This window comes from Apium graveolens, chromosome 7 (assembly GCF_009905375.1).
Source record: "Apium graveolens cultivar Ventura chromosome 7, ASM990537v1, whole genome shotgun sequence".
Lineage (NCBI taxonomy): Eukaryota > Viridiplantae > Streptophyta > Magnoliopsida > Apiales > Apiaceae > Apium > Apium graveolens.
The window spans coordinates 260,609,448-260,627,449 of record NC_133653.1 but is presented as its reverse complement, the minus strand read 5'-3'; the positions used below and the strand labels follow the sequence as shown (position 1 = coordinate 260,627,449).

General features: G+C 34.7%; 2 protein-coding genes across 2 annotated transcripts; both read right to left on the bottom strand.

Moving 5' to 3' along the window:
- Window positions 1-4,306: 4,306 nt before the first annotated feature.
- LOC141674807 (uncharacterized) lies at window positions 4,307-5,075 on the bottom strand. The gene is made up of 2 exons (XM_074481512.1): window positions 4,823-5,075; window positions 4,307-4,746 (listed from the first exon to the last, which is right to left on the bottom strand). The coding sequence occupies exons 1-2, from the start codon at window positions 5,073-5,075 to the stop codon at window positions 4,307-4,309; spliced, it is 693 nt and encodes a 230-aa protein (XP_074337613.1).
- A 529-nt stretch (window positions 5,076-5,604) lies between these two features.
- On the bottom strand, window positions 5,605-6,354 carry LOC141674806 (secreted RxLR effector protein 161-like). Its single transcript, XM_074481511.1, has one exon. The coding sequence runs from the start codon at window positions 6,352-6,354 to the stop codon at window positions 5,605-5,607; it is 750 nt and encodes a 249-aa protein (XP_074337612.1).
- Between the last annotated feature and the right edge of the window lie 11,648 nt (window positions 6,355-18,002).

The window sequence follows — 18,002 nt, the reverse complement described above, 5'->3', positions numbered from 1 at the left end:
TTATTTGAAACTTAGGATTTGTTTGGCAATATTTTGGATCACCATTTTTGCATATAAGGTAAGTTAAGTCTTCGCACTTTATTTATTTTAAAATCTTTTAAATATTTTTGCACTGCTTTTGTTTTAAAATTTATGGATCAAGTACCCTATTTTAGAAATAAGAATTCCCAGTGAGCTCTGACTTATGAACCAGTTAGGAATTTGCGTATAGTTCCGGAACTAGCCTTTGATACCTTACTAGGGAGTGCTACTAATGATGCCTTCGGGAGCGCACACTCTATGATACCTTAGTAAGGGGCGCATTTTTGACAAAAATTATGAACTTTTGATACTGTGTCACCAGGTATTTGTGGCATTAGCGAGCTGTGGAATTTTATATCGTATGTCATATGGATTTTGGAAAATGATTTTTGTTTTATAAAATTATGATACTTTATCCACAAGTGTAGAATTGTTTTCTTGCTGGGCTCTTGGCTCATTACTCACAAATTTTCAGGTGCTTAGCTTTTGGGACATCTTAAAGGTGGACTTGATTTGAGCTTGCTTTGGAATAATATTTTAGTGATTATGTTTGTATTGGAGCTGCGACTCCCAGGATTTGCTTTATTTTCAGCTTAGATGATTTTATTTATGTCTCGGATTTTAGAATTCTATGAAAAACTGGAAACTTATTCTTATTATGGATTTAATTTGGAGTTTTAGCTGAATATTTAAATATAACTATTTTCTGAAAATTCGGGGTATTACAATACATACTAGAAGACCTTTCCAGTTATTTCTTAGTTTCATCTTCACCCTAAGGAGGTATTTGTTTGTATTTATTTGATAATACCACAATAACATTTAGGTACCCGCTATGTTATAAACACACAAGTTATAACTTATAAAACTTTTTTAAAGCAAAGTGCTGCAGAAAAATTAAAATGATTTCAAAAGTGAAGTGTCGCAAACAAACTTGAATAGATTATATATTTAAAAGTAAACTGAACATAGTACTTCAAAACATCACAAGTTTTGCAGTCTGTTCATTTGATGCATTTATAAATTCCGATAAAGAGCCGAGATTTGATCAGATAAATAATTGAGGGTTTTCAAAAAACATATATAAAGACTATTTGTACAAAAGAAATATGTTTGTTAAATAAGTTGCAAAAAGAAGAGAGTTCTTGTAAACACTTAATTATCTCAAAAATCAGAATACCTCCATACATCGCACGTATCTTCTTGTAAACCGTACATCACTAACTTGAGGCAAGTTCAAGGCGCTTTGAAAATTGTAAGCTTCATCTGTCAAACTGAAAATTTGATAGCAGATAAAGTATTTGGTGTGAAATTCTTCTATACATGCAAATGGATGTCATCAACTCTTCCTGTGTATATACATGACACCTGTGATGGACTTTAGTTAGCATGAAAGAATAGAGCTTTGTACTCCTCGGTGAAACCAAAAATTACAGAAAAGAACATTTGGTTGCACAAAGTAGTCAGAGATTGTATGGATAATTGTGATATAACAAAATTTTGATCTGGCCACGGTGAAGGTATTGCTCTCATGATGATGGGGTCCCTTTCTTACAAACCATCATCCATAAAACACACTTGTTAGAATTATGATACATTATTTAATTTAAATATATTTTAATAATTGATTGATGTTGACCATATCTTTAGAATATTTTTGGATTATAGTTGTAGTACTTTTAGGAGAAAAGATATGTCTGTTATGTATTGGCTTATACAAAGGCCACATTATTACACTAATTCGCAAGTCCATCCACTTTGTGAAAAATTTGCACTAAACATTTATAGCACGATCTTATTGACTACATATCAACCTTAGAATGGAGCTAAGGATGTAATCCATCTAATTCCAGGTGACATAATGATATTGTGTTCTTTTCTCAAAGGCGGATCTTCTTTTTTCCTTTGGGGGGGAGGCGGGGGCTGGGTGGAGTTTCCAAGCCCGCCAGAAATAAACGATTTATATATCTTGAGGTGTTTCTTTGTTTAGGTTGAGTACTTCAGGTTTTCAACGAAAGTTAAAGTGGTCAATAGACACATCATATCTATATGTTATTACTAGTTTAATAGTGAATGTTAACATTTTCATACCAAACATCAGTTGAAGATGATAATTGTACGAGTTAAGAATAGAAAAACTTATGTACAATTATAATTTAACTTGGGACCCTCCTATAAAAAATTTCTGCAGGAATCAATGCCTTTACTCGGACTCAGAAAGAAGTGTTCGACATGGATACGTGTAGGGCTGAGCATTCGGTCGGTTCGGTCAAATTTCGAACCGAACCGAATTGCTGATTTTTTCATAATCAAACCGAACCGAACTTTTATATAAAACCGAACTGAAAACCGAACCGAAATATTTCGGTTTATTCGGTTCGGTTTGGTTAACCGAAATATTTTTTAAAAAATCGATCTGCTAAGATGCTCAACCTATTGCTGATTACGAGTCACGGGAGCAGTCTGCCAAGATGCTTAAAACACACATAAGAAACCAAATTTTCAACTCAAATGATAAAGGGTCGAGGCTTCCTTAGTGCCATTCATAACAGCCGGGTAATGCAGTGATACAGACCAGGGTAAAGATATAGATTATGCTAACCAAAAATAATATACAACCAAAATGGTTCGATCTTCTTTGCATAATATAAAAATAGGGATGTGAAAATGAATCTGATAGACAAGAAATTTAGGTATTTAGGTTAGGAATTTAGGATCCCTCATCCCTGGCTGTTAGTGAATTACAACTCACGAGTGTGTATAAGTATATCTAATATTTTTAATTAATGTGTACTGACTGTATAGTCTGTATCCAATTATCTATAATATATTATATATAAAATATATTTCAAAAATATATATTTATACTATTCGGTTAATTCAGTTAAAACCGAATTAATAATTTGAAAAATGGAACCAAACCGATTTATTTCGGTTAAAACCGAAAAACTGAAATAACAGAAATTTTCAAAAATAAATGTCCAAATCCGAGTGTACATGTCAAATTGTTGAGTGTCCAACACGGGTACTTGAAGGTAAGATGAAGAGTCCGAGTAATATACATAATCCTGTTGGCTGTAATTACAGAGATTGAAATACAAGATTCGAAAAAGTTCAGATCGTAAAGAAAAAAATATTCATTCCTATACTGCAGTTCATAAATGTTAGGACACATTAAATATAAGCCAGCTAGGAATATTAATCTGGAGTTCTGGATATGTATGTTCATCCCTGTACTATGATTCATAAACGTTAAGACACAACTTATATGAACTAGCCGGGAAGATCATATTAAAAGTGATTAGGAGTTTTTGGATGGTGAATGTTACTAGTGATTCATACATTACCTTGACTTGGAAAGTAACACTATCTCACAAGAAATTATACAAACATATAAAAGAAAGCAATTCAATTGTAACATAATAAAAAAGCTCGGTGCACAAACCAAATTTCTGCTTTATTTGGATTATGTACCTAAATTCACATCCAGTTATATATGTATATATAAAAATTATTGATAACTAACACAGAAGACCAAGATGGTTGAATGGCCACCATAAAATAGATTGAGTTAATTTATACAATGATTACTGTAGGAAATATGAAGAATACTTACGCATCAGAATATCTTTTTGATGTACTAGATTGCAAGTAGGATAAATCATTGTTAGCAGTACGCTTGTATTCGCAGGACAAAAACCGAAGCCTGTCAACCTGGAAAGGATAAAATTGAGTTTCCTTTTTTTATTTTATATATATGGTGCACTCATAAAACAATATACTTTGAGGCATGATGTGATTAAGTACGGTCAGTGTATCACCTGAGGTAGCAAGGTATTTCCAGATATAAATTGCTCAATATTACGAATACAAAAGTCCCATGACGATATCTAGCATATTAAATTGTAAAAGTATTAGCCTGAATGCAGCAAATTCTTGCCACAAATTATATTGCCATAAGATTTGTAAGCCTAACCTTAAGATCTAGAGTAAAAACAACGCAAATCTGACCATCGTGAACTACATGCAAATTTTGATAGACAACCTCCACCGTTGCATTATAGGAATGAACAATGATTTCACCCGACAATGTCTGGTGTTCGCTAGGCATATCAAAGTTGAGAAACTCTTTTAGGATACCAGTTTCAAAACCAATTTTGGATACTGCAGGCAGCGTTTCAGCTGTAACTTCCGAAAGTAGACGAAAGAAAAATTACATAGCTCGGAAAAAAATGAGCTAAGGTTTATAGTAATTTGTAGAGAAGAATTGTGACTCGCCCTTTGCTCACAGCTTTGGGAACACGTTTCCTTCATTTACCAACATGCTGACTTTCTCCTTATTCTCGATTTCAGCCACCAACAAGGCCGGCTCATCTCCTTGTATTTGTGACAGGTTTACCTCCTTACCCATTTCTCTGTCACGACGGGGTTTCCTGCACTCTACAGCGAAATGCCCAAGTCCCTGGCAATTGAAGCAACGTACTTTGCTCCTGTCACATATCCCACGAGCTGGTTCCTTGCCCTTGTACTCGTTCCCTCCTTTGTTGTTTCGTTTCTTCCATTCTTCAGGAGTCAACAGTACTTTACCCTCTTGGTTTTCTCTTTGCTTCCATTCCTCTTCAGTAAACAGAAGTTGTCCTTGGTCTGCCCCTGTGTCTGTTTGGCCTCGAACACGTTCCTCATGGGCCTTTAACGAGCCCACCGCCTCTTCTACTGACATCTCTTCTAATTTTCCAAATTGCTCGATCGCTGACATCTCTTAGAAGCTTCTTAACCACATAACTCTCTTCCATCGTCTCACCTAGTGCCCATATGTTTCTTACCAAACCGTGTAATTTCAAATAGAAATCATCTAGCGACTCATTTTCCTTCATGCTCGAGGCTTTGAATTCACCCTTCAGTGTGTGAGACTTTGATGCCTTTACTTTGTCAGCTCCCAAGCTCATTATTTTGATGGTGTTCCAAGCATCTTTCGACATTTTCTTCTCAGCCAAAGCGAGTAAAATCTCCTTTGGAATGCCTTGGTATATGACAGCCAAAGCCTTCTTGTCCATTTTATCATCGATCACAGCCTTCTCTCCCTTTGGTTCGATCGCCTCTCACACCCCGTATGCTTGCATGAATACTCTCATTTTGAGAGACCACGTAGCATAGTTAGTCTTTGTAAGAATTGGATAACTCACACCAAACGAAGTCTCCTTAGGTTTGTTAGTTTTCATGGCGAATTGCTGAGCACGTCTTCTAGCTGATCGCTGAAGCTCTGATACCAGATGTAGCACTAATGTCAACACACACACACACACTTTATTTTTGTTGCTTGGAAGAATGTTTTCTCACGTTAAGTTCTTCAATAACAGTTAAAAAGCATAATTATAGAAATTATATCAACTACTGCTACAAAATAGGAACAAACTCTTATCTTGAATGCACTTCCTTATTTTTCTCTACCACCTCTAATAACTATCCTGACTAAATCAAATCAACTATATTATAGCTACATAACAGCTATAATTATTTCTAAATAATGTTTAGATTAAAAACAATTATCTAACACATTCCCCCCTAATCTAAACATTCACATGACTACGTCTTCACCTTACTTTCTTCTGCTGCAATGTCACAGACTCCAATCTGCTCTTGCATGATCTCGAACTTGACACGTCCGAGTGCCTTCGTTAGAATGTCTGCCTTTTGCTTCCGTGTGCCAACGTACCGAACAACTAGCTCCCCATGCTCGATGCACTCCCAGATAAAATGAAACCTCACGTCTATATGCTTACTCCTCCCATGCAGAATAGGATTTTTCATCAGCTCTATTGCAGACTTATTATCAATGTATATTATGACTGACCCAACCTGTTGTCTCAATACCTCCCTTAACAGACCTCGTAACCAAATGCTCTGACATGCTGCCAGCGTAGCCGCCATGTATTCAGCTTCACACGACGATAATGCAATCACCCTTTGTTTTTGTGATGTCCATGATATCAAATTCCCATTTAGATAGAAGCACATTCCTCCCGTGCTTCTCCTGTCAACCACATCCCCAGCCATGTCAGTGTCTGTATAACCAGATAGTGCATTTCTGTAGCTATTACGTGTATATCTCAGGCCATAGCTTATCGTTCCTTTTATATACCTCAGTATTTGCTTCACCGCTTGTTTATGTTTGACTGTTGGCTGCTCCATAAATCTGCTAACGACACCCACAACATAAGTTATATCAGGAAGAGAATGGGTTAAATACCTTAAACACCCAACAATGCATCGATATTCAGTAGCATTCACCAGTTCTCTGCCTTCATCCTTGTCCAACTGAAGTTTCTGATCCATGGGACATCTTGTCAAATTATAACTCACCATCCCAGCTTTCTGAAGGATTCATTTTGCATATGCAACCCGCTTCAACGTAATACCTGAGCAACTCTGACTGACTTCAATTCCCAAGTAATACGATAATAAACCCAAGTCACTCATTTCAAACTGTTGATTCATTTCCCTCTTGAACTCATCAACCTCTGTTAAGTTAGCACCTGTTATTATCAGATCATCCACATACACGCCTACTATTAGTAAACTCTCCTTTTTATACCTCGTGTACACAACCTGTTCGTGTTGGCACTTTACAAACCCCAATTTTGTTAAGCACTTGTCCAGCCTTGCATTTCATGCCCTTGGGGCCTGTCGTAGCCCGTACAACGCCTTCAACAGTCGATACACTTTATATTCCTGTCCTTTTTTAACAAACCCTTCCGACTGAGTAACGTACACTTCATCAAGTAATTCTCCGTTTAAAAATGCATACTTTACGTCAAGGTGGTGCGCCTGCCATCCTTCTTTTGCTGCCAGAGCTTGAAACTGCCTTATGGTGTCCAACCTTGCTACAGGAACGAACACTTCGTTATAATCTATTCCTTTTCTCTGCACATATCCCTTGGCCACAAGTCTGGCTTTATGCTTTACTACATTTCCTTCTGTGTCTTTCTTTAGTTTATAGACCCATTTTAGCCCCACAGGTTTATGCCCAGCTGGTAAATCGGTAAGCTCCCAGGTATTGTTCTTTTCAATCATTTCAACTTCGGTTTTCATGGCCTCCACCCACTCCTGCTCACTCACTGCTGCACTGTAATGTGTCGGCTCTTCTGCCTTTAGTAACATGACCTCGTCAATCATTTCTATCATCTTAGTTTCGTTGTATATTTCATGTAATGGCCTGTATCGTCGTGGTTCGCTGCTCTCAGCACTCGATATATCTGTGTTTTCTGTGAACTCACCCTCTATTGTGTCACGAGGTATTTGAACAGGTGTCCTCTCCTCCTGTTCTGTTGTGTCGCGATGTTCAACCACTGGTGTTTCTTCAACCTCCAATACTTGTCCTGGAATTAAAATTTCAGTGGTTTCAGCTTTTTCCCATGACCAAAACTCGTCCTAAAAGAATACTACATCCCTACTTTTATGCATTGATCCTGTCATGGGGTCATAAAGCCTATTTCCCTTAGTCCCTGGCTCTCTTCCAAGGTAAATCATCCTTCGATTTCGATCGTCTAATTTCTTGACGTTCACAGTTGGTATTTTCATGTACACGCAGCAACCAAACACACTTAAATGACTTAAATCTGGCATCCTTCCACTCCATGCATCATATGGCGTTTTTCCCTCCAGTACTCGAGTTGGAAGTCTGTTTAGTACATAAATTGAGTGCCTTACAGCCTCACCCCACATCCACGGCGGTAGTTATGATTCCTTGATGAAACTTCTGACCATGGCTGCTACTGTTCTATTCCTCCTTTCAACCACCTCGTTTTGCTGCGGGGTGTATGGGGCGGTATATTGGCGTTCAATCCCTGAGTCCTCATAAAACGAGTTAAACTCTTTTGAGCAAAACTCTCCTCCTCGATCCGTTCTTAACATTTTGATTTTCAACTCACTTCTATTTTCAACCAACGACTTGAATTTCTTAAACGCATCAAATGCACTACTCTTCTCCTTCAACAAATACACCAACATCCTTCTACTAAAGTCATCTACAAATAATAGAAAATAACGGTTACCTCCTGGTGTAGTGGGCGTGATGGGTCCGCACAGGTGTGCATACACCAGCTCTAGCTTCTTTTCGGATTTAAATGTTGTACTAGATGGGAATGGGCTCCTGGGTTGCTTTGACATCAGACATCCCTCACATCTCCTAGTTGGTTGAACGAGCTTTGGAATCCCTCTAGCCATCTTCTCCCTTGACATTAATTCAAGGGCCTGAATGTTCACGTGGCCAAGGCGATTATGCCACAACCATGTCTCCTGTTCTATTTTTACCATCAAACACATAGGGCCATTATCTTCAAGGCTAATTTTATACAAGCGATTCTCAGACTTTTTCACCTTCATTAATGTTCTCCCACTTTATGCATAGACCCACATGTACTCTCCGTCCATCACAATTTTATTTCCACCCTCGGACAATTGTCCCAAGCTTATTATGTTATTGCAAAGGTCGGGTATGAAGAAGACGTCTGTGAACACTCTGTCTTCCCCATTCTTACACTTGAATAAGATATCTCCCTTCCCTCTTATGTACACCACAAACCCATCACCAAATTTAACCTGTCCTGTCACGCTTTTGTCCAAAGTTTTGAATTTCCCTTCTTCGCCAGTCATGTGGTTGCTGGCCCATTGTCCAGGTACCACACTTGTGATCGTCTTTGTGACTCGCCCATTGCTCATAGCTTTGGGAACACATTTCCTTCCTTTACCAATATGCTAACTTTATCCTCATTCTCGATTTTGGCCACCAACAAGGCCGGCTCATCTCTTTGTATTTGTGACAGGTTTACCTCCTTACCCATCTCTCTGTCACGACGAGGTTTCCTGCACTCTGCAGCGAAATGCCCAAGTCCCTGGCAATTGAAGCAACGTACTTTGCTCCTGTCACGTATCCCATGAGCTGGTTCATTGCCCTTGTACTCGTTCCCTCCTTTGTTGTTTCGTTTCATCCATTCTTCAGGAGTCAACAGTAATTTATCCTCTTGGTTTTCTCTTTGCTTCCATTCCTCTTCAGTCAACAGAAGTTGTCCTTGGCCTGCCCCTGTGTCTGTTTGGCCTCGAACACGTTCCTCATGGGCTTTTAACGAGCCCACCACCTCTTCTACTGACATCTCTTCTAATTTTCCAAATAGCTCGATCGCTTATGCAATATGGAGAAATCGCGAAGGAACAGCTCTTAGAAGCTTCTTAACCACATAACTTTCTTCCATCGTCTCACCTAGTGCCCTTATGTTTGTTACCAGACAGTGTAATTTCAAATAGAAATCATCTAGCGACTCACTTTCCTTCATGCTCAGGGCTTCGAATTCACCCTTCAGTGTTTGAGACATTGCTGCCTTTACTATGTCAGCTCCCAAGCTCATTATTTTGATGGCTTTCCAAGCATCATTCGACGTTTTCTTCTCAACCAAAGCGAGTAAAATCTCCTCTAGAATGCCTTGGTACATGACAGCCAAAGCCTTCTTGTCCATTTTATCATCGATCACAGCCTTCTCTCCCTTTGGTTCGATCGCCTCTCACACCCTGTATGCTTGTATGAATACTCTCATTTTGAGAGACCACGCAGCATAATTAGTCTTTGTAAGCATTGGATAACTCACACCAAATGAAGTCTCCTTAGGTTTTTTTATTTCCATGGAGAATTGTTGAGCACGTCTTCTAGCTGATCGCTGAAGCTCTGATACCAGATGTAGCACTAATGTCAACACACACACACTGTTTTTGTTGCTTGGAACAATGTTTTCTCACGTTAAGTTCTTCAATAACAGTTACAAAGCATAATTATAGAAATCCTATCAACTACTGCTACAAAATAGGAACAAACTCCTATCTTGAATGCACTTCCTTATTTTTCTCTACCACCTCTAATAACTATCCTGACTAAATCAAATCAACTATATTATAGCTACATAACAACTCTAATTATTTCTAAATAATGTTTAGATTAAAAAAAATTATCTAACAATCAAGCTTGAAAGAACAAGCTAAATCTTATATTTTGAGTTAGACTTTTACAGTTACTGATATTTCTACCGAAAAAATTCTATATAAGAGTTTTAGCTTATACATCATTCCATACCGAGGAACATAAATTACCAACAAAATCAAAACCAAGAAACCATTCTCCAACATAAAAACAATTAACAATATAATAACTATATACAATAAGAAGAGCTGAGAGGGTTTATTTATAAGATAATTAGCAAATATATACGAGGGTTTTTTGGTTGTTCGTATTAAATGTCTATAAAAATATACATGATAACCTAGTAACTAGTAAGGAGTTTGTCACTACAATATATTGAATTATAACCCTAACAACTACTAACTGATTCTTGCATCACACCTATAGCAATAAAATATTAATATTAATATAATTATGCAAACAAATTAAAATTGTTATTATTATTATTATTATTATTATTATTGCTATTATTATTAAATTAATACACATATGCAAAAACTACAAAGATAAACAGAGGTTACTTTATATATTTTCGTAAGAAAATAATCCATAAGACAAAATAACTTGGCAAGAAATTTAAAAAACATGTTTCGTAATTATTCATCAATAACAACAGAGGCACGTTATTTATTTCCCTCAACGTAATACCTTCTTAATCTCATTGTTTTTCATATACCAAGAGAGCAAAATCCTGTCAAATCACACGGTTAAAATTATTTTTGCTATGTTTTTATAATATAATATATTTACATGACACTTAAACTTTTGGAGCCATTTAATTGCATTTTAACAATAATCATAAAAGTAATATATGTCAATTGTCCACTACATGCTCAAACCATATTAACTTGTTCCTTTTAAACATTTTACCATATATATTCTATATAGATCTAGATAAATTTATAAAGAAACATAATTTGGATATTGGTAGCCAAGGATGAATTAACAATATTCGTACAACGCTTATGAAAGAAGGAACAAATGCTACAAATTAGGTATTTTTAGATTATAATCAATTCAGGACTAAACAAAAGAAGCACCATTCTGAGAAATAAGTCATCAAATGTCAAAAAGAACATAAAACAAGGTGAAACATTACTTACCAAATATATTTTGAAGACATGGCCACAGAAATATCTACTCACATTGTTGTGCGGAAGAGTAGAAATGAAGGGAATGAAAAAAGGAACACTAACTTTTGTGCAATTGAGGATGCATTATTATAGGTATTATTTTGAGGTCATCTTGCTTTGTCAATTTATTATTTAAAAGTTGGTGAGACGTAAAAGATATAACTGTATCCTAAACAGTATTAGAATTTTATGTAGTTATGTTTTGAAAGTCTATGCTATTAAATGCCAAAAAAGAATTAAAAATTGAACATGGAAAAAATAACAAAAGAAGAAGGTTTGCATGAAAACAGGTGCTCAACAACTAAACCAAGGATTTCCCAAATGCACGCCGAACATTGGTTGGATAACAATTCATTTTAGCAAAAAAAATTAATTTAAATAGTTGATCAAAGTCTAAAAATTATTAAGATTACATTTAATTTTATATATGAAATCCTTGATTCTAATCCTAATTATTAAAAAAATACATTTAATCAATTTGTAGTTGTTGATAATAACACGCTACCACAATTAAATGAAAAAAAATCTCCAATATTAAACAACTAACAGAGTTAACACATTCTCAATCACCCGCTAACTTTATTCGCAATAAGGTAAAAAGTAAAACTTTTCATATTTCCATCCACAACGTTGTCTTTTTCCTTAAAAAAAAGTTGTCAACAAGTTTCATATAAAATTAAGAATCAACAAAAAGGTAATTTACAAATATAAGTTGAGTAGAGCTGTCCGTGAACATCTCGGGACCGGTTTGCAAGGATGCTACTCATCATCTTGAGATTTTAAAAATCATCTTTTGAAGTAAAAGTTAAATTAATTTATTCAAATTAAATTATGGGCTTTTTATTATTGTAATTCTTTAAAATTTTATTTTTAAGAAAAAATATTGATTTAAATGGAAAAAACCTTGCGAGAGTTTTAATATCATAAATCCTAGTTTTTCCAAATCGGCATCCCCCGTCAATTGGTATCAGAGCCACTATTTTTTATACATAATCAATGATGAATCAATTACTTCGCTGATAGTTACCTCACCTTTATTCTCCTGTAATTACCTCTCCCGAAAAAGTTGTTACCTTCACAAAATATATTTTCCAACCCTCCCAAAAACCTTATTGTGAAAATAAGTTATTCGAAACTTTTTCGAGCACTTATCAGGCATCCTATAATTTATTTACTTTTGCTAAGCAAGAATCCTATAATTAGACCTCAACAAATAAAAAGTTAAGGATTGGTGATCGAGACCATAAGAAAACTAAAAATAAAAGAAGATGTTTCTTATAAAGTATTTTATCCATATTGCACATATAGTTAAGCATGATATGAAGAGGATTAATATTAAAGTAATCAGTTCAAGGAATGAAGTATTTTTTGTACCATGTTCAACGCCAACAATCAAGTACTCACAATATTATTATTAGACATAATATATAATTGTCATGTTCCTCAACCAAAATATTCTTTCAAAGAGACACATAGTGGTAGAAAATATGTATACAGTTTAACCCCAACATCCACTATGGATAATTGAAAATAAATTAAAAGCAAAAGTTAATCTAGAGTGTCACATAGCCTTGGGGTTATGTAATAAAAAAGTTAAGCTTCCGGTATTTCATATGTCCTGTGCTAATAAAGTCAATGATATTGCTCAAAAAATGGTTTTTTGATAAATTTCTCCTTGGTTGCATTTTTTAGTTCGAAAGATTACTAACATGGTCATATATGATATTTTCCTCATGAAACTTGGTCGTATCATTTTGGGGAGTCTATAGCTTTTCCATCAAGATGCGCCTCATTTTGTAAGTGTAGACACATTTATTCGTTAAAATATGTAATAAATATACTCCTACTAGTACTAGACATATGTGTAAAGTCTCGAAGAAACTTTTGGAAGCAAAACAAAAGACTCATATACTCCTACTAGTACTTGACATATTTCTAAAATTCTTGAGCCGATTTGGAACCAAAATAAAAGACTCTGCAAGCCTAATATTTAGAAGTTTCTAAGACAAATTATCTATTTTATTAGAATATTAGCTGATTACGATATTAGAAAAAAATTGTTTTATTTGATAAGGAAGTGCTAATATTATTATATATAGGATCCAAGAGATTATAATTATTGATATAGAAATTACATTATATGTTCTGTGTGAGGTTATCACACGCACGTGTGATATTCACTCCAAGAAACTTGGTCGTGTCATTTTAGGGAGTTCATGGGTTATTTTATAAGTGTAAGCACACATATATATAATAGGCAAATGATCAAATAGAAACTAAAGTTAAAATAGAAACTAGAAACTAATCTAAGCCATTAGATCAATCTGCCTTAATAGCCCCCTAAAAGCACCACACCGAACTAATATGTACCCTCCCACACACAATCTCAGCATTTTTTCTCCCATTTTTATTTGATTTTTAACGTCAAACGGTAATTTATTTTAAAATCCGACTTCACTGTATTTTTCTCCATCTCTCAACGATCGATTTGCATACCATATGTGATATATTTCAAAATAATTTAAAATAAAATATTACTTGAAATCTAGTTTTTATTCCAAAATTGGTTTCTATTAGAGTAGCCCATATATATATACTAGTCTGTAACCTGAGCGATACACGGATTGCTTTTAACACTCGAGTAATTTTTAATAATATGTTTTATCTTAAAATTATTGATATATTAATATAAATTTTCAATAATTGAAAAATAAATTTAAGAACATAATACATTATAATAATTTATGTTTTATGATAATTTGAGACATGACTGAAAATAAATAATATAATATATAATATGTTATTTACGGGACTCAAACCTTTAACCTGTAGAAACTATTAAAAATAAAGATATAAAGTTTAAATTTAATATGTTGTTAACGGAATTCGAACCCTCAACCTATGAGAGCAGTTTAAATATTAATATAATATTTTTTATTATTATATCCAACGGTTCCCATCTATATGTCTTTAAATCTGACGCTTGTTATTTAGGGTGTTATTTAGGGTACCAAATAACTGTACCAAACAACAACCAACTACCAAATTGCCTATAATAGTATAGTATAGATAGATTTTTTGGTGAGTACATGTAGCAGAGCTAGATATCTACTTAGAAGGGCTAGGAACCTATTTGGAAGCAATATAAAAGGTTCTGAAAACCCAACATTTACATTATTTACTTTATTAGGATAACACATAATTATATAATCTTCTTCAAGTTTTGTTTAATTTTATTATATAATGGAGTCAACAAGTTATTATTGTCTATTTATACTAAAGTTATATTATTTGAGTTGTGTGAGATTGTTTTTTGGAAATATTGTTGGGTGCCACAAGTGATAAGCCTCCTCCCATGATTTCCTCATTGTTATCATCCATCTCTTCAAAACCTTTTAGGCCCTGTCACCCTGATATAACATTATATATATAGAGGTTCATGATCATGGGTTGAGCAGACATGGAAGACAGAAGAGTAGCGCATTCTGTGTATTACCTGGTTGTCGCAGTATCCAAATTGTTTTTACTAGGTTTATTCGATCCAGTCCCTGGTCCAGGATGTGTGTAAAATAATTTGATACCTAATTTTTCTTTAATAGAATCCGAATATTTGACAAAAATAAGACAAATGAAAAAGCTTATTGTTCAAAAAATGAGAAGCAAACAATAAAGAAAAAAAAAGGAAGTGGTTATGTTGGATATTATTGTTAATTTTGACTATAAGATTAAATGTAATACTAATTACTAATCAATAAAATACATGTTTTCATTTGCCTTGTTCAAAAATAAAAAAGTAAAAAACAGTCCTCTGTATCTGGTTTTTAAAATTGTGAATCCAGCAACTAGAAGTGTCCAATACTTGTATTTGCTAAGTTTCTGATGTGGATTCGGCTGCTCGTCCCCCCTTCTAGGGGTTTCCCCACCGACCCAGTGACACACCAACCACCCAACTCTTATTCTGTAGCCGAAAGGGAGCTAGGAGCATACATAAGCTACTTAGAGCATACAAGACTCTGACAGCTACTTTGCAATAAATAGGTAGGGCACCTAGGTTCTTCTGATAGATAGCGATTACCGGCGTTCTTTTGGGGGCCATATGGTTCACCGGGTAATTGACTTTCTTCTTTTATAGCACATTTTATCCTTTAGCCTTAGGCTGAGCAGTCTACAAGGTGAACCGGACTCGGCCATCTCATCTCGAGATCAACGGGATTAGAAAAGCTCATAGGAGAGGGCGATCCAGGACCTAGCAAGGGGAGAGTTAGCCACTAAGGAAGAGTTACGAATCCATATCTGTTATCTACCCACTGCCTTGGACTTCGTCAAGCTACAGCTTAATCCCAGCAATAACTTATTCCCTTCGCTGACTTATTTAAGTGTTTCCATCCCCTTCTTTATTTTTTGAGCTGCTTTCTGAGTTCCAATTCGGAATAACAAACACGCCAGAAATGCCATGATGGGACAAAAAAAAATGTCATCATTCTATTGGCACCACCTACAAATATCCCCTTAGCTAGTGAATATATGTGTGGAAAAGTACAACCAAAGAAATTGGTAGTAAACCACAAACCAAAGAACAAGCGTCAAAATGCATATAAGCAAATAACAGGCTTCAATATGCATACCAAAATGTGCAGCACAGCAGAACACAGCCACAGAACATATTATAAGTGAACTCAGAACCTTCGGCTGCATTTATATCACCTTTGGTGCTAGTAGTATTTTGAAATATTATGCTTAGCTAGGTCATGATTAGTAGCAGCATGATGTAAAAAAAAAAATTTAAATAACAGGCAAGCTATTTGGTGCAAAAATACAAACCACACTGTAACCACAAAAAACATATATCGTCTTAATATTGAACCTCCAGCTGAACAGAAGATGCTTTCACATAGAAATAGGGGAACAAGGGAAAAAACTATTGAAAAAATACTTTGATGTTCTTCAACATAAACACCAAGTCAAATTGCTGATGTATGATGTCCGAGATGAAGAACATGTACAAGTTATGTCCCCATTTGGTGCTAAATTTACGGTTATCTTCCATATTGCACCAGTGGGCTACTTCACTATGTGTGCATATTAGGCCTCCCCATCTTCACTGCTCGAACTACCAAGTATGGCCGGACTAGCGGAAACACAGGAACAGATGTAAAAGTCATTGACCAAAAACAGGGTGAAGTAACGAGATGCCTTCTCCTTTTTACTTCTCTTTTCTTTTGCGCCTACCAGTATAGCTACAGATCATAACATTTCCCCAATATTTATAAATTTTTATTTGAAATAACCCTCTGATAATTTGATTATTATTTATTTTCCTATTCATTACTTAAGTAATATATTATTCTTATTATTATGATTCAAATGCAAGTTGAGAGCACCTATTGAAATTAATACAAAAATCATTAGGGTTGCTAGGAAGTACACAACAAACCAACATGCCTCAAGTATAGAGAATTCGAGCTAGAACTCCAAAATACATTAGAAATCTTTTTCCAAACTTACTCGAATATCTTTGAATCCTAAATTGGGTCTCTTCTGCATTTTGTTGTTGGGAAACCCTTGGGATAACGGCTGTTATGCTAGTTGTTCATCCGCCTAAATTCTATCATCGTTATCTTTTTTAGTTTATATATCCATCATAACTAGAGTTGTCCTACATCATTTTAATTAAAAAAATTAAATCAACAATTTTAGCTCTATTTGTGAAAACTTGACACATCTTTCATATACATATCACTGATTAAAATATTATTCATACGTCATTTGTTTCAAGTAGTTACACATTATGGTAAATGTTGGTTGTGAGCATGTGACCATGTGTGTGTCTTACACAAATAGCTTCAGAAAAAATTTGCAAGCTGGACAGACCTTCGTAGATGAATGCTTAGTTTCTTCACTTAATATAATATACTAATTCCTAAGGAATGGCTATGATAAACAACCTGCCTTGATTATTTTGAATATTATTAAAACCTTAACTAATAAACCTCTAAGGATAAGTCCATCTATATAGATCCATACACATGTGTATCCCAGTCAACTATGTCAATACTCAATAGGCACAAATATAGAACAACGGACTTGCAACAATTATCGTCTAGCTACTGAATCAGATTAAGGAATTAGTTTGGTTCTGTGATAAATATGTCCAGTTTTTCATTATAAATAGAATTTGAAGGCTTAAAACAAAACCTGAAGAAGAAAGCTCAAAAGCAAGGTAACAAAAGACAAAGAAAAATAAATAATAAATTAAACTTACTTCTTGAATTCATCTCTGCTGCATAATTGTGATGAATCAAGTCCCACCTTAAGTTGACCACTTCTGACATCTATACAATGGAGAAAGATAACAAGGATTAACAATTATGTAAATACATACTCCAATTCACCATCAACATGTTTGCAACAATTTTAGCATACTAAGAAGACCTTGCCAGTTGTTCTTAGTTTCATCTTTAGCCGACGGAGGTAGTTTTTGTATTTATTTGATAATACCATAATAACAATTAGGTACCTCTCATGTTATAAACACACAAGTTATAACGTATAAAACTTTTTTAATGCAAAGTGCTACAGAAAAATTAATATGATTTCAAAAGTGAAGTGTTGCAAATAAACTAGAATAGATTATATATTTAAAAGTAAACTGAACATAGTACTTCAAAGCATCACAAGTTTTGCAGTCTGTTCATTTGATGCATTTATAAATTTAGATAAAGAGCCGAGATTTGATCAGATAAATAATTGAGGGTTTTGAGAAAATAAATATAAAGACTATTTGTACAAAAGAAATATGTTTGTTAAATAAGCTGCAAAAAGAAGAGAATTCTTGTAAAAACTTA

Bases quoted from the DNA above. Each gene is read 5' to 3' on its own strand.
- LOC141674807 (XM_074481512.1), bottom strand. From the start codon at position 5,075: ATGGACAAGAAGGCTTTGGCTGTCATATACCAAGGCATTCCAAAGGAG. The intron at 4,747-4,822 runs GTGAGACGATGG...TTGGAAAATTAG, and splicing joins AAGAAACATATGGGCACTAG to AAGAGATGTCAGTAGAAGAG.
- LOC141674806 (XM_074481511.1), bottom strand. From the start codon at position 6,354: ATGGATCAGAAACTTCAGTTGGACAAGGATGAAGGCAGAGAACTGGTG.